This window comes from Aristolochia californica, unplaced genomic scaffold (assembly GCF_029961685.1).
Source record: "Aristolochia californica isolate CCGP_79_NKW_82.1479 unplaced genomic scaffold, dmAriCali1.0.hap1 SCAF_6, whole genome shotgun sequence".
Lineage (NCBI taxonomy): Eukaryota > Viridiplantae > Streptophyta > Magnoliopsida > Piperales > Aristolochiaceae > Aristolochia > Aristolochia californica.
This window is the reverse complement of record NW_027182257.1, coordinates 4480959-4501656: the sequence shown is the minus strand read 5'-3', so window position 1 is coordinate 4501656 and position 20698 is coordinate 4480959. Positions and strand designations below refer to the sequence as shown.

The 20698-nt window shown below is 40.2% G+C and overlaps 1 protein-coding gene across 3 annotated transcripts; it reads left to right on the top strand.

Moving 5' to 3' along the window:
• The first annotated feature begins 4037 nt into the window (after positions 1-4037).
• Positions 4038-19414, top strand: LOC137934718 (uncharacterized). Of its 3 annotated transcripts, XR_011109202.1 has the most exons (8): positions 4038-4336; positions 7020-7561; positions 16022-16083; positions 16832-16919; positions 17007-17109; positions 17229-17435; positions 18255-18540; positions 19107-19414. XR_011109202.1 is itself a non-coding variant. In XM_068779219.1 (6 exons), exons 2-6 carry the CDS (start codon positions 7380-7382, stop codon positions 17928-17930), a joined length of 1137 nt encoding a protein of 378 aa, XP_068635320.1. In that variant the 5' UTR covers positions 4038-4336; positions 7020-7379; the 3' UTR covers positions 17931-18342. The 3 variants fall into 3 exon arrangements, 1 of the variants encoding a protein (XP_068635320.1); XR_011109201.1 differs by lacking the exon at positions 19107-19414 and having other exon boundaries at positions 17229-18136; positions 18255-18333; XM_068779219.1 differs by lacking the exon at positions 19107-19414 and having other exon boundaries at positions 17229-18342.
• The last annotated feature ends 1284 nt before the right edge of the window (positions 19415-20698 follow it).

Here is a 20698-nt window from a genome sequence, read left to right as displayed (position 1 = left end):
CAAATAATATATAAAATAAAATGAATATAAAATTATGCATAAATTTTACTTAAAATTGGGCATGAAAACATAGAAAATAATAAGTTTTCTTTCCTCTTGTTGAACAAAGAGAAAAAATAGGAGAGAAAAAATTATAGAAATATGGTTTCTCGTGATTAGATGCACATAGAAAGTGGAGAAGAAAATTAACAAACATAAATTATAACATTGTCACCCTACCAAACGCTAGAATAAGAAATATTTTCATGGTCAACTCATAAAATATAATACAAGGAAAAACCAATCTCACCACCCCAATTTTTTTGGATTTTCCTTCATTGATGCCACAAATCATTTTTCCATCCACCCCAAGATATAATGTAATTTTTCAAGTAATGATACATAACAACTATGAAAACTCAGACAATTCATTGAAGATTAACTACAAGAAGTATTATGAGAAGATTTTCATGAACAAAGAGATTGAACATGGGACAAAGTTCATTGACAGAATAAAAGAGTTATAAAGGGCCTCCTCACAAGGAGGGATTTCCTAAAAACACATTGACATGAAACCATGGTTTTCCCTTTGGTTGTCTTCTTTTCTATTTGTGGTGTTGCAGCTTAACCATGACAATGATCAGAATACTTGCTTCATTGACAAAAATAGTTTTAAGAGAGATAAGGTGAAACAAGGTAGAATCTTAATTATCTTTCCTTATCCTACACGTGGATCTAGAAAGAGCGGGCTAAACCCTAGAAGACATGATAAAATAGTATAAAAATATCCAATCACATGTGAATAAATCAAGGAGAAAGAAAAAATAGAAAAGAGTATAAAATCACACAAGTAACATATATGAAATAGGCAAGACCTGCGGCCCAAATCTTTTTCTTCTTTAACTCTCTGTCAGGTATCAGGTTCCAATAGGGATGTGGGTGTAGAGGTCAGATAGCGTTGACTGTGAAAGAGAAAAGGAGCGAGACTCGAGAGGATGATGAAGTCTGGAAGAAAAAGAAAAGAAAGAGAGAAATCTCTATAAGTCGACGAAGGGACACAAGATTGTCTGCAAAGAGAGGCTCCTTGGTAGATGGCAATGAGGGTAGCTCGTCTTTCCTAGTTGGTGACAGAATCGAGAGGACAAGGTTTAATAGAAACAAGAAGAACCGAAAAAAAAAATTCTTCTCTCTTCCCCATACCTCGCTTTCCCTCCAAAATGGCTACAACCTAGCTATCGACCAGAGTGGAGAGTTTGGTGCCTAAGGCCCTGTCCCAACTGCCGTCTAGAGTGGAGAGAAATTTTTTTGGGCATTTGATGCCTTCGGTCCCGACTCTTTACTTTGTGTTTAAGTAAATGAGCCAGTTTGCGAACTCTCTCTCAAACCGTACTAAGCCTTATTCGGGTTCGGCTCGTTTACTTAAACGAGTAAGAAAATTCGAGATTGGGTTTTTTTGAATCAAACCGAACTGAGCTTGAGCTATTCGCGATGGTTCGATGCCACCCCAACCTCCAGGGTCTAGAATAATTAGATGCAAATGGATTTTCAAAAATAAATGTAATCTTGATGGGTCCATAGAGAAAATACAAAAATGGATTAGTTGCTAAAGGTTTTAGTAAAAAAGAATGGATTGACTTCTTCAAGACTTATTCAACAGTCACTAAGATAACTATAGTTCGAGTGCTTATTGCATTGACTGCATCATCATGTAACCTCAAAATACATCAAATGAATGATAGAACAACCTTTCTCGATGGCGAATTACAAGAGGACTTTGTAATTCCTGGTAAAGAGAATAAGGTGTATAAGTTAGTCAAATCCCTATGTGGTCTAAAATAAGCTCCTATGCAATGGCATAAATTTTTTGATAGGGTGATCCTATCATATGGTTTCAAAATATATGATTTGACAAATGTGTGTATTGGAAAACATACAATGGCTCTTTCATTATTTTATGCCTTTATGTTTATGACATTTTAATATTTAGAAATGAAAATATCAAAACATTAGAGGTAAAAGAGAAGATACCTTAATAATAATCTTGATATGAAAGACACAAAGTTAGCGATTGTAATTTCAGAAACTAGAATAATTAAAAAATGAGATTGCTTCGAGTCAATCTCATTATGCGGAAAAAAATTTTGAAACAGTTCAAATATGAGAACTATAAACTAGCTAGCACACCATAAGGTACTATTATACAATTAAAGAAAAATAGTAGGGACTCTTAAATTATTGGAAATCTAATGTATCAAATTGTAACATATCAGATATTTCCTATGTAGTAGGAAGACTAAGTAAGTATATAGGTAACCCCAATAAAAATTCATTGGGATACTATTGAAACACTTAAATATTTGAAAAGTACTATTAATTATATAATAAGATATTTTAGATTTCCTATTGTACTAGAAGGGTATAATGACGCTAATTGGAATTTTGATTCCGATAACACCAAAGTAGCTAGTGGTTTTGTATTTACATTGTGGTGAGGCAATCACTTGGACTTGATCTATTTATGAAGGCTAAAATGGTAGCCTTAGAGTTTGCTGGTGGAGAAGTTGAATGCTTAGGGGTCTATTATCAAACATTCTCATGATGGATAAGCCAACTTCAACTATCTTAGTTAATTGTGATAATGACGCAATTACAATAAAAATCAAAAGTAAAAATCATAGTTCAAAGTTGTTTAGGCATATTAATCTTTGATATAAAATTTTGAGAAAGCACACATCCATTGTTAAATTTTTAGAAAAGAGAAATACTTCACTAGTTGTAATTTGAATATAATGAACCTCTATTTATAATAGAAGAAACAAGTAGAATCTAATTACAATTAAACTATCATTATCCTAGTTATACCCAAAGTTAAGTACTAAAAGATAAGTCCTAGAACAATTGAACAACTAAATATAAATAGAAGACAAACATAACTAAAACACCTTTAACTGAGACTCTTCTATAAGACCTTTCTTGTGAGACTCCTATAATACTGTACCATATTAATTCTCGCTCTGTGAGACTTCTTGCTATGAGAGTTATATAAGACTTCCATTCCTGCTCTTCAACACACAAGATACATACACATGGTCGTACTACCATATGGAACTCACATGTAGAATTAACACTTATTGTTTGGTATTCTCAAAGCCTATACATAAAAGTCTAAGTTCATGGTTCATTCACTTAGGATTGATGTGGGAGCTGAAATACCAACTAGATGAAGGTTCAAGTTCAAAAGACACTTGTCAATTATTAAATATTAATGGTGGAGAATGTCTATTAAGAGATACACTTGTGTAGGGGTGGTATGGCTAATAAATAAAAAGAACTTTTATAGAGATGACATAGAATTGTAATTATGTAAACTAGTGTATGTCATTTTATATATTTTTTCTTTTTGAAGTATATAGCCCTAATGGCATTGTAATCATTGTAAACATCTTCACATAACTATAAATACAACATCAAGGCATGAGGTAAAGCATTCAAACCAACTTCTTGCTCAAATTCGTCTTTATACCTCTCTTTATTTTCTTCTTCTTTCTCTCCTTTGGTTTCTTCTCTCTTCTCTCGTAAGAACTAGAGTTCCGCTTTCTCTTCTTCCTTCGAGAAACACGAGAAACATGTGCGTGCAACCCAGAGGCTTTCTCTTATTTCAATTTCTTTTATCCCAGGTTGCTGAAGCAATAGAGACCCTTTGTTTTTAAATAGTTCTTTACCTTGTACCTTCTTTGAGTACGTGTGAGAACAAGGCATGCATGCGTGCGAGGTGCCCGTGCGCGCCCATGTGCATGGTGTACCACACCATTCACGTTTGTTTGGGTGGACCCTTTATATCTGACCGTTGGATGAAAATAGTTTAGATCCAAAAAATTGGAAGGACGTTGTAGACCTGAAGGGTGCTGGCATTGACTCGGGACTCGGGACTCGGGAACAAAGAATCACATCCGATTCGGGTTTCGGGACTTTTCCTTTCGTGTGAAAAGGGCGGTCCTGACTTTGGGGAAATTGGTCATTGGACACCTTTGACCGTCACCAGGCCGCTCACCAGCAGCTTCACCGGTACTCAGTCGCCGTTGGACGTTACAGTTGCCGAAACAAGACGCCCGCCTGCCCGGATTTTGCCGCTATCGGAGGTATCTCTCTCTGACACGAGAATTCCACTGACCCAAACCTGGTTTTCCTTACTGCCCCTTTTCCACGTTCTCCTGGCAATTTCCCTTTTCTCCTGTCCTAAACTCTCGTCCCCCCGAGTTTCAAAACACAAGAATGGAAGTGAAAGTGAAAAGGACAGTGCTGCGTCGCCTATCGCCGTTCACCGTTTGTCGTTGACAGAATAGAAGGTTTAGTCCAGGTATGTTCGATATATTGTTTTCCTGGCTGTGACTCAAAACCAGATGTATGCTATGGAGTATGGAACGATTTCATTTCATTATGTGAAAACCGAGGCGCTCGCTTACTCACCACCGAACTAACTATATCTCTTTTATCTGCTGGTTCTCTGTTATCTTTGCTCTCTTTGCTTCGGTGATGTTACTTTTTCCAGAAAGTTCATTTTTTTTCTTATTTTGATTTTATACGAAACCGAAATTCTATCTGTATGCACCCATACTGCTTTTGGGTCTTCTCTTCTGGGTCGTATGCATAGATGACAACATCAATTTCCAGGTATTGCTTGAACCAAAAAAGACTTTCCAATTTCTGCGTGCTTTGGTTTTCTGCTGCTGCTTCTAGTTCGATCCAGGCAACATCGATCTTGTAGAGAATTAAGCATTGGTATTTTTTTGTTATTTTAATTGAAACTTTGTTAGACTGTGTATGGCCTTGTGGGGCAGTGGGGGGAGGGGGACCCGACCTGTTGCCATCCCTATCCACATAGATGAGTTCCGTGTCAAATTATGTCAAACCCTGTGCCATTCGATGTTTATTTTTAATGATTTTGTGGCTGATAAGGCTTTCTATGAAGCATGAGTTTAATGTTACTGTTTGTTAAAAAATAGTATGCTGTTAGCTTGGAGGATGATGAATGCTTGATAAGGAACTTGGATGCGCAAGCTCAGTGGCAGAAGTGGAGAAGGGAATTAATTACATAAAGAAGTCTCGTGACTCAGAAACAAGACAAAATGGTTCCCTTCTCTGAGGTTCTACAGAATTACTCGTCCAACATAGTCCCCTCTTGATACTTCGTCTAGGAATCTCAGTAGAAACTACAGATTTTTTTGTATCTATATGCCTAACTGTTAAGCTGCAGATTTGACTGCACCAAAACATGTATGGCATTAAAGTTTCTTATCTCATGCCACAAGGTTGTCTTATGGTCCTTTGCGATAATGTGTTTCTTGACTTTTTTATACCATATTTAACCAATAACTGAGGTGAGAATACTTCCAAATTGTTATTGTTAAGGTACACATATCTTGGTAACATACCTAAGAATGGCATGTCATATTCAACAAATAATTTAGGATAAAATTTTAAAATATAACATTATCATTACATTTAGCATTTAATGGTAGGTTTATTGTTATATGGTGCTTTATTGACTTTTTTTAATTGCTATTCAGACTTTATTTTTGTTTTGATAATGGTGGTTCACATTTTATGAGAAAAGCTGAGCAACATAAAGGTCAATCGTGTGCATCCTGCTCCTTGTTCCAATCTATTAGCTGCTAGGCCCTTGTTAGGGCATGTCTCTATTTGTATCTAATTGCATTTTCAGCCTTCCTGTACTTCCTATTGGCAACTTGAACCACCTTGATAGAACCTTGCTCACTAGTGCACTATTATGTTTATGTTGAACTGGTCCACACTGTTAGGAATTTTTTATGTAATAGTGTCATTCTTTTAATTTTGTATTTCTTAGTTTTGACACATGCACATTTCACATTTGTATTTGCATGATCCTCTTTCATAATGTTGCTTCCTCCTGAATGTTCCTGGCAAAAAGAATCATTGTTGAAATTAGCTTTGCCCTTTTATTCCAGATGCTAGTCTCCTATTTTAACAATCCAAATGGGAATTAGTTTGGTGTACTTTACCCCTCACTCTGCACTCAACTCTGGCTCTTTTGGACTTCTGTACTAATTTGCAGCTCATATATTCATCTTAGATCTACTTGTTTTGAAATCTTTGGACTCCAAATCATTCAACAGATTAGAAAACATATTTAACTTAGGTGGCAACACTTAATTCACGGGAGATTTGATTGTGTCTAGTTAGTATTTGGATTTTTATTACTATTATTATCATTACAGTTATTTGTTCGTTTTGTTGTTGTTTTCTAGTTATTGCCTCTTCTACTTCATCATCTTCTTCTCATTATTATAAGTACTATGACGATGATGATAACAACTTCTATTTGAATATAGTAAGTTTTATTAATTGAAAGCCAGTATAAAGCAGACCCAAGATGATTCTCACGGAAGGAACAATGTGAAATATGCAGAAATCTTGTTGGACCGGAAATTTCAGTAATTTTTCTGAATAATCTTCCCAAGACCTCTGAAATTCCAACCACAATTTGCTTCATGTATAGCTGTTAAACCACCATTTCAGGATTTGTTTTTTGGGGGGGAATGGGAAGGGAGCAGAAAATTGACAGCATTTTATTAAAGGAAAGCACAAAGATATTAAAGAATATGAAACCACTGCAAAAAAGAGGAAAAGAATGTTCAAAGGCCTCATAAAGGTCAGGTGTCCCCAATAACTCAGTACTATTTATGACTGTGATTCTGATGTTTGACCAGTTTTTCTTCTTCTTCTTTTTTTTTTTTTTTTCAAAAAAAAAAAAGGAGCCCCTGAACCTAATAATAAGACATGCTCTAGTTCTGATCCTAACGAGTTATCTGTCAACAAATTCTACATTCACATTTAGAAAAGAAAAAAATTGAAATTCACATTCATATTTAGAAAAGCAAAAAATTGAAATTCACATTGACACGCATCTTGATTTATTATAGACAAACATTTAGCATAATGATTATATGTTTTGAGAGTGGCCTGTTTATTTACATTTTCTACTTATCTGTGTTCATCAGGAACTGGAATATTCTGAGGCCTTTTGACCAACTTCTGGATAGTCACATCCAGTAGAGATTGGAGATTGGAGGGGAAGGTGTATTACCTCTTTGAATGATTTAAGTAACACTCTACCGGCAAATGGTGGAGTAAGATGATCTAGTTCCAGTACCTGTTTACAATCGGAGAGAAGGAATAGTCAGATAGTGTACCCCTTAGTTGCAGGTTACTCTTGAAAAAATCTTGTTTATCAGGGTTTTTTTTTTTTTTTTTGGCACGTGTTCAATTGGGCGGAACACTTTTAACTTGAAAGGGTATAACCACTTGGTGAGAAAGTGTTGGTGAGCTTGCAACCAAACAAACAAGGAAATAGAAAACCGATGGCGGCTGCATCACCTCTCCCAAGCAATAACATCAGTGACACTGGGGCAGCCACCACAACTCCCTTCGCTAATGGTGGGACACCTCCTCGACATTCAGCTCCATCTGACACTCCAAGGCAGAATCTTCGTGGTCTCAACAAGCCCAAATGTTCCAAGTGTGGTAATGTTGCACGTTCCAGGTCGGTATCTCTGAGGCAGCAATCATCTTTGTTTCTTCTAAAGATGTTGGACAATAAACAACATTAGTAGCTAGTTTCTCTGTTGGTGGAGTTTTCTTATTTTTTTCAGTATAAGAATAAGTTGCATTAATAGATCATTTAAAAAATGGATTAATAGAAAAGATATTACAGACAGAAATGTTGTTGAATTATTGAGGTAAATATTGGAAATATGGAATCAAACTACAAAATTCTAGAGCCTGGCCTTCTCTTGCTACCTTTTTTTTACTTCTTAAGTTGTAAAATTACCTGCTAAGATGTAGTGAGAACTTGCGATGTGATATTGTGTTTTACTGATTTTTTTTTTATCTTTCCACTTATTGACTTCAGTTACACTCAAGCTTCCTGCTAAGTAATTGACTGTCTTACTTTTGTATTTTTCTTGGCTGATAAGATGAGGAACACAATTTTCTGTTGTTTTTCTTTCTTCTTATTCACCACCATAAAAATGAAAAAGATTCCTTAATAATTTTAGCTGTACTTAGCGACAATCAGTTATTTCTTTCATTCACGGTTGTTTTGCATTGATGACTTCTCCTCTTGTATTAAATTAATAAGGTTGGGGAAAATGAGTGTTTACTGTATTATGAGCTTCTATTGGCAAATCTGAGGATGGGGAACCAAGTTAGGGCAGATATTCTTTGACATGTGTCTGCAATTTCATCTAATTGTCCTGCACTTAAAAACACCAAAGATATAGAGAAGTGGGAGAAGGAAGATGGATAAACGAAGAAGAAGAAAGAGGGAGAGAGAAGAGTGCGTTGGAGCAGCACTCTCTTAGGGCTGAAAATTGAGCCCTCTCTATTTAAATATCTCACTTAAGTGAAAAAGGTTCAAAATAAACTAATGCCCCTCACTACATTAAACTCAATAACTCTCTAAATACTTATCAGACTAACTTGAAACTTGGAACATAAACTCCTATCATGATACCTAACTTAATGCAACACACATACAAGTAGGGAATGACCAAAATGCCCTTATACATGTATTTCAACATGCACAAATGGCAGTTATCTTACTGAGCTCACTCAATACAATAGAGGAATACTGCTTCATTATATGAGAGACAAACAAACGAAAGTAAATGTCTGAAGCCCGTGATGAGTGGTAGTGCTACAGGTTGCATTGAATCCAACAGGCCTCATACTTTAAGCTTAACACAGTCAGCATTGTCCTGAAAAAACGTGCTGATCCTTGCATTTTTCGAGAAGTAATTTTGACCTGCCAAGTCAGCCTTCTTGAAAAATGTTGGAATAGCAGCTGACAATGTTAAACCAGTAGGAAATTTTTATTTTTTTTGAAATAATGCTAAATTTATTAAGAGAAAGCTCAAATGAACAGATTACAAGGGGAGAGGCCTTCCCAATCAATGAGAGATTGCTGGGAGGTTCCAAATTTTACCAATTTATTAACCAAAGAATTGGCTGATCTAGGAACTAGGTTCCAACTACAACGAATGGATGACCTATTTTCAGCAATACAATCAGTGATAGGCCAGTGACGCCAAAGGGGGGAGTTATCTTTTGAACACTAGCCGATGACAGTCTTTGAGTCTCCTTCAATAAGCAGCTTGCCATGGAGACGCTCTTTGAAAATTCAAAGTTTGAATAAAAGAGCACTCACTTCAGCAGTATTTGAATCAGCAATGCCCGCCGGCCTAGCATAGGATAGAATAGGGTCTCCACTACTATCTCTGAAAACACCACCTGTTCCAGTTGACCCAGGATAGCCTAAAGCACTACCATCAAAATTGAGTTTGATGCAGTCGCAAGGGGGAGGATCCCAGGTGGCCATAACCGGAGTCCTACATGGGCCTGCCATGTGCGTGATCAAATCTCAATTTTCCCGAAGGGAGACACAAGGTAGAGAGGCAAACTCCTTTCTTGTATGTAACCAGCTCGAGATAAGGCCCATTACATGAGAAACCGTATTTTTTGTGGTGCTAGCCTTGGAATTGAATCTCCGGTTGTTTCGCTCTAGCCATAGGCACCAAGGGACATGTGCAAGGCATGCCAAGAGAATTAACTTGCCCAACCTAGGAAGGCGGATCCCCATAATCGTCTCATAGGTGCCAAAGAGGTCTTGATGTAGCCCCAGTTGGAGCCCAATCTTCTGAAGATTCTTCATTCGGACTTGCCAAGAGAAATCACAATGTAAGAGAACATGTTGGATTGTCTCATCGCACACACCACAATGGGGATACGTACGATCGGGGGCTGTGTAGCCTCTATTGTGGAGATTGTCAGAGGTGAGGATCTGTTCCTTGATGGCCGTCCACACAAAAAAATTGAATTTACTTGGCATTGAGAGCTTCCATGTCAAGTTTGCCTTGTGCTCATGCATGCCGTAATCTTGCTTTCTAATATGAGAGTAGGCGGATGCAACTATGAATCGGCCATTAATACTGGGATTCCATGTCAGTTTATCAACTGCATGCTCACGGATAGTGTTGCTGATGAGTTTGGAGAGGAGAGCAAAAATCCGAAGTTTCCTCATCATTTAATCCTTTGCGAAACGTGAGACTCCATGAACGGTCTCTCCAAGAATCGACCACTGAGCAAGAGAGGTCCCTCACAACCCTAGAAATCCCCGGGAAGTCCTCTGAGAGGGGGTGGGGGCTGCACCATTCATCTGACCAAAAAAGGAGGGTCCTACCATTGCAGGTGTGAAAAGAAGTTGCATCTTTGAATACTGGGAGGAGATTTTGAATTGATTTCTAGATCGGGTATAAGAGGTGCGTGACGCCACCCTCCCTCCACCAGGCACCCGAAAACTGAAGGTAAAACTTGACCATATCTCTCCATAGGTTGTTATGCTTGACGATGAAAATCCAAATACATGTGAGCATAAGGGCATTATTGATCTCCTTCATAGGCCGGATGCCTAAACCACCCCGATTGCGGGGCATGCAAATATCCTTCCAACTCACCAAATGATATCTGAAGGTGTCCTCAGAACCTCTCCAGAGACAACGCCGACGGATTGCGTCAATCCTATAGCAAACGGAGGCCGGACAGTGCATGAAAGATAGCAAATAGTTTGGCAGTCTTGCTAAACAAGACTTGAAGAGAGTGAGTCTCCCCATAGTAGATAAAAGCTAGCCCCTCCAAGTAGCTAGTCTCTTCTCAAATTTCTCAATAAGAGGGGGACCATAGCGTCGCCGAAGGCCGAGAGTCAAAAAGTGGGAGCCCTAGATAAGTAACTGGCAAATTCCCCAATGGGCACCCCAAATAATCTGCTATACCCTGAAGCACAAATGATTTGATGTGATAGCCAAGGAGAGTGGTTTTCTTCCAATTTATGTTCTTACCAGAAGCCAATTCAAATAGTCCCAAAACAGCATGCAACTTCTTGATCTGATCCATAGTGCCAACCCCAAAACAGATGGTATCATCCTCAAATTAAAGGATCGGCACATCAAAGGCTGCGCAGTCTGTCGTGGGGAGGAGCCATCCCAAGTTCTTGGTCGAATAAATCAAGGAGGATAGATATTTTGCTACCACATTGAAGAGCAAGGGGGAAATGGGGTCTCCCTGTCTGATACCCCTGGATCTCTTGAAATACCCACATACCATTCCGTTGAGAAGAACGGAGTAGCTCACAGAGGAAATGCAACTTTGAATCCAAAAGCGCTATTTTTCTCCGAATCCCATCTTCCCCAGGAGGTTATCCAGAAGCTTCCAATTAACTTTGTCGAAGGCTTTCTCGAAATCAAGCTTGAGGATAAATCTGGGGAGCTTTAAAGCCTTAAAATGGTGGATGAGCTCATGACATGCCATGGCCGAATCTAATATGTTTTTTCCCTTGATAAAAGCACTCTGGCCATGATGAATGGCGATAGGGAGAACCGCTTTGAGGTGATTGGCAAGGAGGCGCGCAATCACCTTGTAGGCACTAGTGGTGAGACTGATAGGCTGGAAGTCGGATGGAAGTTCTACCCCTTCTTTTTTAGGGATGAGGGGAATAAACGAAGCTCCGATGTTCCTAAATCTGATGCCATGCTGATAAAATGAGCGAACCATGCAAGCAATATCATCTCTGATGAAGGGCCAACATCGGCGATAGAATTCCCCGTTGAAACCGTCTGGGCCCAGAGCATGATCCAGAGGAAGACCCAGGGTTGCCTTTTCAATTTCCCTACTGGAGGAAGGGAGCTCGATGAGACTAGCTGCAACCGAAGGGATAACCTGGAATTGAACCCTTTCGAAGAAAGGGCGGACTGGCTGGCAATCAGAATATAGATTTGAAAAAATATTCACCAATGAGTCTAAAATAAGGGATTGATCCGAGGTAATCTCATCTTTGACGCTGAGCGTGGTGATGCGGTTGGCTCTTCTCCGTGCAGAGGCGACTACCTGGAAGAATTTAGTATTAGCATCTCCATCAGTAAGCCATTTAAATCTTACACGCTGCTTCCTGTGCACAAGTTCACAATGAGTGAAGGACTGTATTTGCCCTTGGAGGGCATACCTCTGAGCTACTTCTGGGGAAGTGAGGCTTCTAGATTCCTCCTCAGATTCTAGATTGGCAATCTGAGCAAGTGCGGAGGCTCTCTCAGCTAAAGAAGAGGCCTAGGACCGCAACAACGGCTTTAGCATCTTGAGCTTGGCTGGGAACGTCCAACCGCTCGGGCCAGCAACAACCATCCTCTCCTAGAAGGTCTGGATAAGAGGGGTCCGCCATCCAAGCATTGTTGAATCTGAAACGGGGGGGTGGGTATCAACCATAATTGGCCAATGATCAGAAACAACCTGATTGAGAACTTTGCCTGTGACATTGCTATATAGCTGGAGCCAATCATTGTTGGATAAGAAGCAGTAAAGCTTGGAGAGGACGGGGGGTTGTCTACCATTTGACCAAGTGAAGGTCTTCCCTGATAGGGTAATCTCGTCCAGGTCCCAGCCGCCAATAAAGTCAGCAAATAGCCTCATGGAGGTGGTAATTCTCCGGGAGGCCGGGGATTTCTCCTGGTTGAAATGGGTAACGTTGAAGTCGCCCACAAGCATCAGAGGAATCGGCCACATTTGACATGTCCTCAAGAGGTCATCCCATAAGAGATGTCGCTCAAAATGTCTGGTGGGGCCACAGACACCCACTAGGCACCAAATATTCCCCGAGCCTTTGTCTCACAACTTGATTCGAAGGGAATATGTACCACAACAACGATCAAGCACCTCAATGGTATGGGTGGTTATCTCTCGAGAGAGGCTCCGTGAAGACAATGCCCATTACCTTGGCAAGTTCCACTATCTGGGCCCAGGTTTTTGGGTCATATTTATGTTGTTTTGTTTGGAGAGCAGCCACAAAATTTTGAGCTCTTTCACCCGGCTCTGGAAGGATGAAATCCCCCATCTTTGGCTTGTGAGGGTATCGAGCAGTAGCACTGGGTCCTCCCTGGAGAAGTTGTCTCGGCTGGCCTTAATTTCGGCGGTATAAGGTGGCAAGGAGAGGAGGAGAAAGATTTTGAGTGTGACCACGGGGAGCTCGCTCACTGGTTCCTGACTCTGCGTCAGAGAGGTAATGGGGATTTCTCTTAGGTGAGGGAGGGGGAGAGTCCATAATTTGGGGATGGCTTGAGGGGTGTGTGGGCTGTGGGGGTGATTTATAGGAGAGCTCGTGGGGGTCTCAATGGGAGGGGAGGATGGGGATGCCGTTATTTCTAGTGATATTTCTGGTGATAAGGCGGGATGGTGGATGGCAACTGGAGGTTTGGGGTAAGTTCTGGTAGGGTCAAGAATAATTTTGTGGGGGACTGGGATGGGTGGGTGGGTGGTGTGGCAGGTAAGTGGTGATGAGCGCTGGAGGGACAACGAGAGTGGTTTTAGTGCCAACTTTGAAGTTGCCTAGGGGGGGATCGATTCTGCTGGTCGGGGACAGAGTCCGGAGATGCTACTCCCAAAGCATTGACTGGTTGATGGATTTCCCGAGGCTCAACTGTGTTGTTGGGGACCACATTTCTGAAATCACCCATAGTTGCAATGCTGATATGGATCTAGAACCGTGCATTAGCCACCATAATGCATTTGAAGTAGTGTCCTTCACAAGGACGAAGAGGGTTGATGAGAATCCGGGCCTCATCAAGACGGTGCCAGTGCTCGGTGAGTGGGTCCAAAGCAATGATGGAGCCAAACTCAGAGATGACTCTCCAGAAAACTGTGTTTTGTCAGAGCTCAGCAGGAAGGCCGGTGACAGTAGCCCATTGACCATACTAGCTGGAGGGAGCTGAGGGGAGCCACTCCGAGGTCCCGGTGATGCCCGAGGGGGTGTGAGGTGTGAGAGCAAGAGCTGCAAAAGACTCTTGCTGGGTTCCGAAATGAACAAGCCAAGTTTGGGAGCTGAGGTATGAGATTTTGGGAGTGTAGGGGAGGTGGAGTTCGTCAATCAGCCATTGAAGGATGCTAGATTTGACGGTGTCGGGGGATGTGTGGACTATAATGAAGCAGGTCAAAATTTGCCGCCCATCATGGAGGAGATTTGGTGGGATTTGAATGATTTCGGAGGATTCTAGGGGTGTGTGTGTGTGTGTGTGCTGAAGTGGGATTTAGGACTTTTCGGGGGGGATGGGGTGTTGTTGGGAACGGGAAGGAGAGGCGGGAAGGTCGTTTGTGAAGCTTGGGGAAGGGGGGTGGTTTGGCGTTGTTGGAGTTCGCGGAAGAGGGGTGGGAAGATTGCTCTGGCATCGCCAGTGAAGATCGACGCATTCTCACGCATTCTCAGGCTCCAGTGTCACCGGAGAGAAATTCTGGAGGGCTACGGCTACGTCATTCCAGCCAAAACCAGAGTTTGTGGCCTCGGGAATGAACAATCTCGCCAAAACGGAAGTTCCTCTTCGGTGAGTGATCCGGCATTCCCAACGACCACGGAAAGTGGTCACCGAGAAGAGAAAAATGGAATCCCATGACCAGAGTTCACTGGTTCGCTTCGTTTCGGTGGTCGTTCTTCGAAACTAGAGTCTGAAGCTACAGATTGCTTCAGCTAGGATGCAGATGAAGGAGAACTTTGATCCGTCGGCTGAAGTGATGCGGATCACCAACCCCGATTTCTGAATGACTTGCTCGATGGTGACTCTGCATTTTCCGTAGTTGAAGTGGAAAAACTTATTCTACTTCTTCCGCCGGGAGACCGTCATCCAATTGGTGTCGTGGTCTTTTGTCGGAGACTCTGGAAGCTCGTCGAAGTGATGGTTGGAGTTACCCGACCTTTTGTTGGATTTTCTTCCATGCCGGGAAGAAGGATCCCTTTCGGTTCTGTGTTGCACTGCATCGTCAAGTCTTCGGCTGGTGTCGGAGGTGGTTGCAGTGGCCCTATCGGAGTGGCGGTGGCCGATGGGGGGTCTCTCTTGCTCAATCATTTAGAGTGTTAATCGGTGCACGCTAGCGATTTTGAAATTGCACGGTGCACGATACGATCTGTACTCCCTATTTGTTATTTGTTGTCCCAGCAGCAGGAAAATTTTGATGATCCTTATAGCAATTTCAAGTAATTCGACCTGCCAAAAAGGTTACGCATGTTGAAGTTCCCAGCATTGCATTGAATTTTTAAGAAGGCTGCTATTTTTGAGCCGCAGAACTTTATTTTCTTTGCCCCAGAATGGAAGTAAAATTTGCAAATGGTGGAGAATTACTTTTTCTTCAGAGAAAACTGCCCTGCTCTTATATGGCCTTCTTTTGTACTTCTTATGTCAAAGTTATCCTATTTTTCCATACTTCTCACCAAGGTTCTCAACCCAGACTCAAGAACCAACCCAGGCACCTGGACCCTGGTCGGGACTCACTAATCCAGTAGCAGGACTCAGGCCGAGTCAGGTGAGACTTGCCCAGAATTGAGAGGGTGAGTCTGACCCATTAACCTGCCCCACCCTCTCCCACCTCTGAGTCGACTTAACCAAGTCATGGGGTGACTCGGCGGTTGGAATCTCACATTAAACAATACAAATATTCTACCTTTTTGTTGTTCTAGTGATGTAAAATAGCCGTTGTATACTATTCTTACAACGAAACATAAGATTTACTTATGCTTCTTTTGATAGTGTTGTCTTCTGATTTTTTCCAAAAAAAAAAATAAAAGAAAGAAAAGATTATGTCTTCTGATAACTAGCTCTTACATTGAAACTCTTTATTCTTGAAAAATGTATTAGAACTGTTATATGGAATACGTTGGAGACAACAATCAAAACATTTTGGGTTGATTTTTTGGCTATTTTATGTGGTTCATACAGTAAACAAAAGATTCTTTAGTTTTAATTGAAACTAAGGGCTTGCAAACTGCAATGTGAAGTGTTTTCATGTTTACCCTTTTCAACTATTAACTGGCATATATATTGGAAAAGTAAAACAAAACTATTAACTGACATATGATTAAATATCAAGAGAATAATTGTTTATGACTTTGACTGATCTCTTGTATTTGATTATGCAGATGCCCATACCAGTCGTGCAAGAGTTGCTGTGCAAAGGCCCAAAATCCATGTCATATTCATGGTTTGTGTATTCCTGTAGCTCCATTTATGTAATTCAAAATAGTCCTTTTGAAATTTGAAGTGTATATATTACATGTAAATCATATCCATTGATGACAATGACTCAATTTATACTTTCAACTTTATTTTTTTATTTATTAGAAGTTGCAGACATGATAGCCTTGAGTCCCAGCAACATGAGCTCAAGACTAGCTCTCTTGTGGCCATTGGACCTAAGGTCAATTAACATAATTTTCATTCAGAAGGGGTTAGTGCTCAGAGGAAGTAAATTACCCAGGGAAAGAGAAAGTTAAGTTTATCCTAGGGTGATCTACTTTCTCTTAAGGATGTGTCTTCTGTGTTAGTATGCTGCAGAGGAAGAGTTGGGGAAATTTAACCATTTCTTTTAAATCTAAGGTTGAGATGTATGATGATTTGATGCCCCTCATCTCCTCGCAACTTTCTTTAGAAAAGTAAAGTTCAACCCCTCTTGGTAAAACTTCACTATTTTTTTGTGCATAAACAAGGTGATTCACTCTCTCTAAGTAATGTAGATTCTAAGTGAACTCTCCATGCTCACTAATGTGTTTTGATAATTATTCTTTAAGAATTCATTCTCTCCCGTCCTTTCTGGGCATTATTTTTTGTCTAGATGACATATCAATCATGTTTCTTACTTAATTGTTTAATGGTAGTATCTTTTTATATTTTCTTAAAGATTGAAAATTCTGATTTTCTGTCTCTGTATCTTTTGCAATCAATGGATGCAGTTTTAAAGTCAAACACCATTTTACCTGATAGGTCCCCATCATTAATCTCCTCGTTAGATCAGACTTCAACTGCCACATCTCCCTCAGGGTATGAACTAAAATGTAAAAAGTGATACAGGTAAACCTTGAACCTGGCCAGTCATGATAGTGACTATTTTTTTGTTTTCTTGTACAGGGCTTCTCTTAGGGTTTCTTCTCTGCGTCAAATTCCAAACAATTATGCCAAATTCATTGGAGCTCAGGGTCCTGTACGAGCAAGAAGGCCCTTGTCCCGAAAGGTGACTGTCTGGGTCACGGTTTGATCAATATTGATTTGTTAGCATATGCTCATTCTATCTTTCATATTTTCCTGTCTCACCTGGGAGTGTAATGTCCTCTGAATCGGATATTATTGCAGGATGCTGCTACTATAAATTCTTGGAGATTTTCCAAGTTGAAGGAATACAACGAAAGAAATATTGAAGCTGAAAGTGAAGCATTTGATCGGTACATACAGAATGCCAGTTTACTGGAGGAGGCATTCCCTGTTAAGTCAGAAGCACAGTCATTCTCACCGGGAAATGAAGATGGGACTGGCGTACTTATCTCAGAGATCAAAGTGAAGGTAAAAGCAAGTAACCAGCGAGCAGAAAACTTTAGGCACAGAATACAAGGCCTTGTCGATCATGGTTTAGCTAAATTGCGGAAATGGGAGATGGATGATGAGGTGTGTGGTCCTGAGGATCCTACTGGTCAGAAGGAACTCAAGAAGCCAAGGAAGGCAGAAAAACGGGCTGACAGAGCTTCAGCAGTAAATGAACTTATTGATAAATTAAACAAAGCTCGGACAGAAGAGGACCTCAAGTGTTGCGTGGAGATGAAGTCGCTATTATTTAATTGGAATGCAGAGGCTGATTCTTTGATGGAAAAATCTGATGTTGGAGAGAGCACGAATGCCCACACAGCTAACGAGAAACATTCTGATGAAATTTCAACACCCGGGCAAGAATCATCAACTTATGTTGTGCCGAGGTTGTTTAGAACCATTGATGTTAATCAAGAAACTCTATCTGACATCGAGTTGCACTCGTTGTCACTCAGTCAACTAGCCCAGCTTTGACTTCGCTGGTGAAAAAGGTGGATCACTTCTGGATTGTAGCAGTCTGGCCATTGTTTGAGCTGTGGGAAGTTAAGTGCTTCTGTTGAAATTCTCTTGTAAAAGCCAGTGCTTGTAGCAAGCAGAGCAATGAAGGCACAGGCAAAAAGGAAAGAGACAGGCTGAGTGATGAAGGCTTGCATTGTTATAATGCCCACCAAGAAGTGCTTGTATCATCTAAACCTCTTTTCAGCTCTCTAAGTTCAATTCGTCGGAAGAAAAGTCAATATTGATTAAACATGTGCTATGTGCTTCATAGTTAAGAAGTAACAGATTCTTTGCTTGCAGATCAATCGGTCCATGCCTGAGTCCCTAAATCAGAACTCATTTTCTCATGAAAAATGCACCCGAATTTGTGGCACACCCGGTGACTCATCACAGGAAATCCCTATCTGAATCAGGAAGTGAAACCTCACAAGGAATGTCAAGTGAATCAGTTGCTGACTCGATTTGGATCATCTTGATCTTTTGGGTATTTGACTATATGGGGACATTAAAACATAATTTATGAAGCACATATTGGTCAGCAGCCAATAATAACCCACATTTGGACAGAGTACTGCTTTCAGATGATGTGAGTATATCTCTGCTTTTGATTGAGATTTTGTACCTAAACTAAGTATTTTGGTTGCTTTGGCCCTCGAACAAGATACCATAATTTGGATACCCAATCTTTCATGCCTCAACAAGGTAACATAAAAAGTACCTCTTAGGTGTATGAGAATTCTTATTATATAGTCAGATGATCACATAAAACTTGTCTCAAGAGTAATGAGAGTTTCATAACTTCTTGGAGACTATTAGGAGTTCTTTATCTTGTACAAACAGTTACCATTGAAGTGAACACCCTCACAGTGATTCAATCAATGTCTGCCATGAGGTCAACCTGAATGAAATGAAGAGACTTACCTAGCATTTGGCTTCAATTGGGAACCAAAAGGGAAGAGACTTACATAACATTTAATACAAGCAACCTGTATAGCAAATTAGAGAAAGGGGTAGGTGGTTGGACTGTCATACTTAACTTTTAGTTGCATCCTACTTTTACAAGAATGCATCTTTAAAGTCATTTAATTCAAATTTGTGAGCCGGTCAGAAATTTGATGCACCTAACTCTTTCTCCTGTGACAACCATTGCAGGGAGGGAGTTCTCCCGTCGGCCAAAGAATTAGCAGAACGGGGAATATGTAACCAAGTATAAGAAAAGTTGGCAACAATGTCCAACACAATGATAAATAGGTCAGTGTCTCTAAGGAGGGGTAAATACAGTAGAATACCAGTGAATCTCCTTCAACAATGAGGGGACCGTGAAGATGATCTTTGAAGGTGGTTAAACTGCACTTAACTCTTTTTGCCAACCATCAATACTTTTATTAAGGATATCTAAATTCCTTGGATCACTTTCAATTGATTGTTTCCACCATTGAACTTCACACAATGCTAATCAAACATTCCCTTATGATAGAAGACTTGAGAAGAGCCAAAACAAGCTCTGCATTTATGAATTGTCGTTTTAAGTAGTTAATCTGCTGTCAGGATTTTTCCTGACACTGCAAATAGACTGATAACTAGTTTGAAAGATTGATTTATATATCTATATATTCAAGGGCTAGAAATCTTCCTCCTGTTGTTTTCAATGCCAAGTGGTTGGAAGGTTCTCTAAATTGGAACCAGAATTTAGGTTTAATCAAATGGAGTTAAAGTCAAGTCGATTTTTTCAAAGTTCAGAAGTGGGACTCAGGTAACTTTGATGTTAACTGTGATCATCAGGAGAGAAGATTCCTAAGCTGCGTCTCATAATAAAATGTAATTAAAACTAGAACCCAAAACGTCCTTTGTTTCATTGATGACGGCCCCTTCCTAGTGCCCTCTCTTTAAAATCCTTTTATCTACGCTGTCAATGGAGTGAGTTTACTTGAAGAGGTGATCCTTCTCTGCAGGCAGCTCATTCGATCCATGAATTTATTACTGTATACTCGTGTCGGTGAGAAATCAAATACAAAAAATAAAAAAATAAAAAAAAATGGAATTTTCCCATGGAAAAATGGACTAAGATAATCCAATCGTAAGAAAATTAGTCAAAAGGAATTTGTAAAACTTTCCCTGGTCTTGTAGTTTGATTTCTGTCCTCTCTCCCCCATTGAAGAAGGTAGACGGGAACACAAACTCTGGATATCATCCTCTCCATATCTTTCAACTGAAAAAACTTTCTTCAGTTCCCTCGACTGGAAATACACCTAACAGGCCGATCCTCTGGTCAAATTTGTGCAGCAAGGACCAATTTTCCACCTTTGATTTCCCACTGTTGCAGGCCAGCAGGCCAGAAAGACAACCTCTAGAGAGTCAAAGCTCAAAAAAGGGGTCTCAGGAAAAGCTTCTGCTTCCATATAATTTATCGGCCTTAATTGCAGAGAGTCAAAAAACAAGTATGAAGAGGCTTTCAGTTTGCCCATCACGTCAACCCGTGATTCAAGAATCCTGCACGGAGGTATTGCTCGATTGAAATCGGAGTCCATGAATCTTGTCTTAGATTTTAATGGAGGGGAGACTTGTAATGGCGATGTCTTCCCAATAAAGTTTAGATTCAAGTCAGTGTCATGCAGGTTTTGAAAAGGTTAGTGTTGCCTTCATAGAGAAAGAATCCAATACTCCTTTAATGGAGCCGGTGATAATGAGGAAGGAATTTCTTTCCTTTCTCAGAAATGGTAAAGCTCCATCACACCCATTTGGCT

Excerpts from the sequence above, each read along its gene's own strand:
- LOC137934718 (XM_068779219.1), top strand. The coding sequence starts at position 7,380 with ATGGCGGCTGCATCACCTCTCCCAAGCAATAACATCAGTGACACTGGG. Across the intron at positions 7,562-16,021 it reads GGTAATGTTGCACGTTCCAG|ATGCCCATACCAGTCGTGCA; the intron begins GTCGGTATCTCT and ends TTGATTATGCAG. Across the intron at positions 17,110-17,228 it reads GAAGGCCCTTGTCCCGAAAG|GATGCTGCTACTATAAATTC; the intron begins GTGACTGTCTGG and ends ATATTATTGCAG.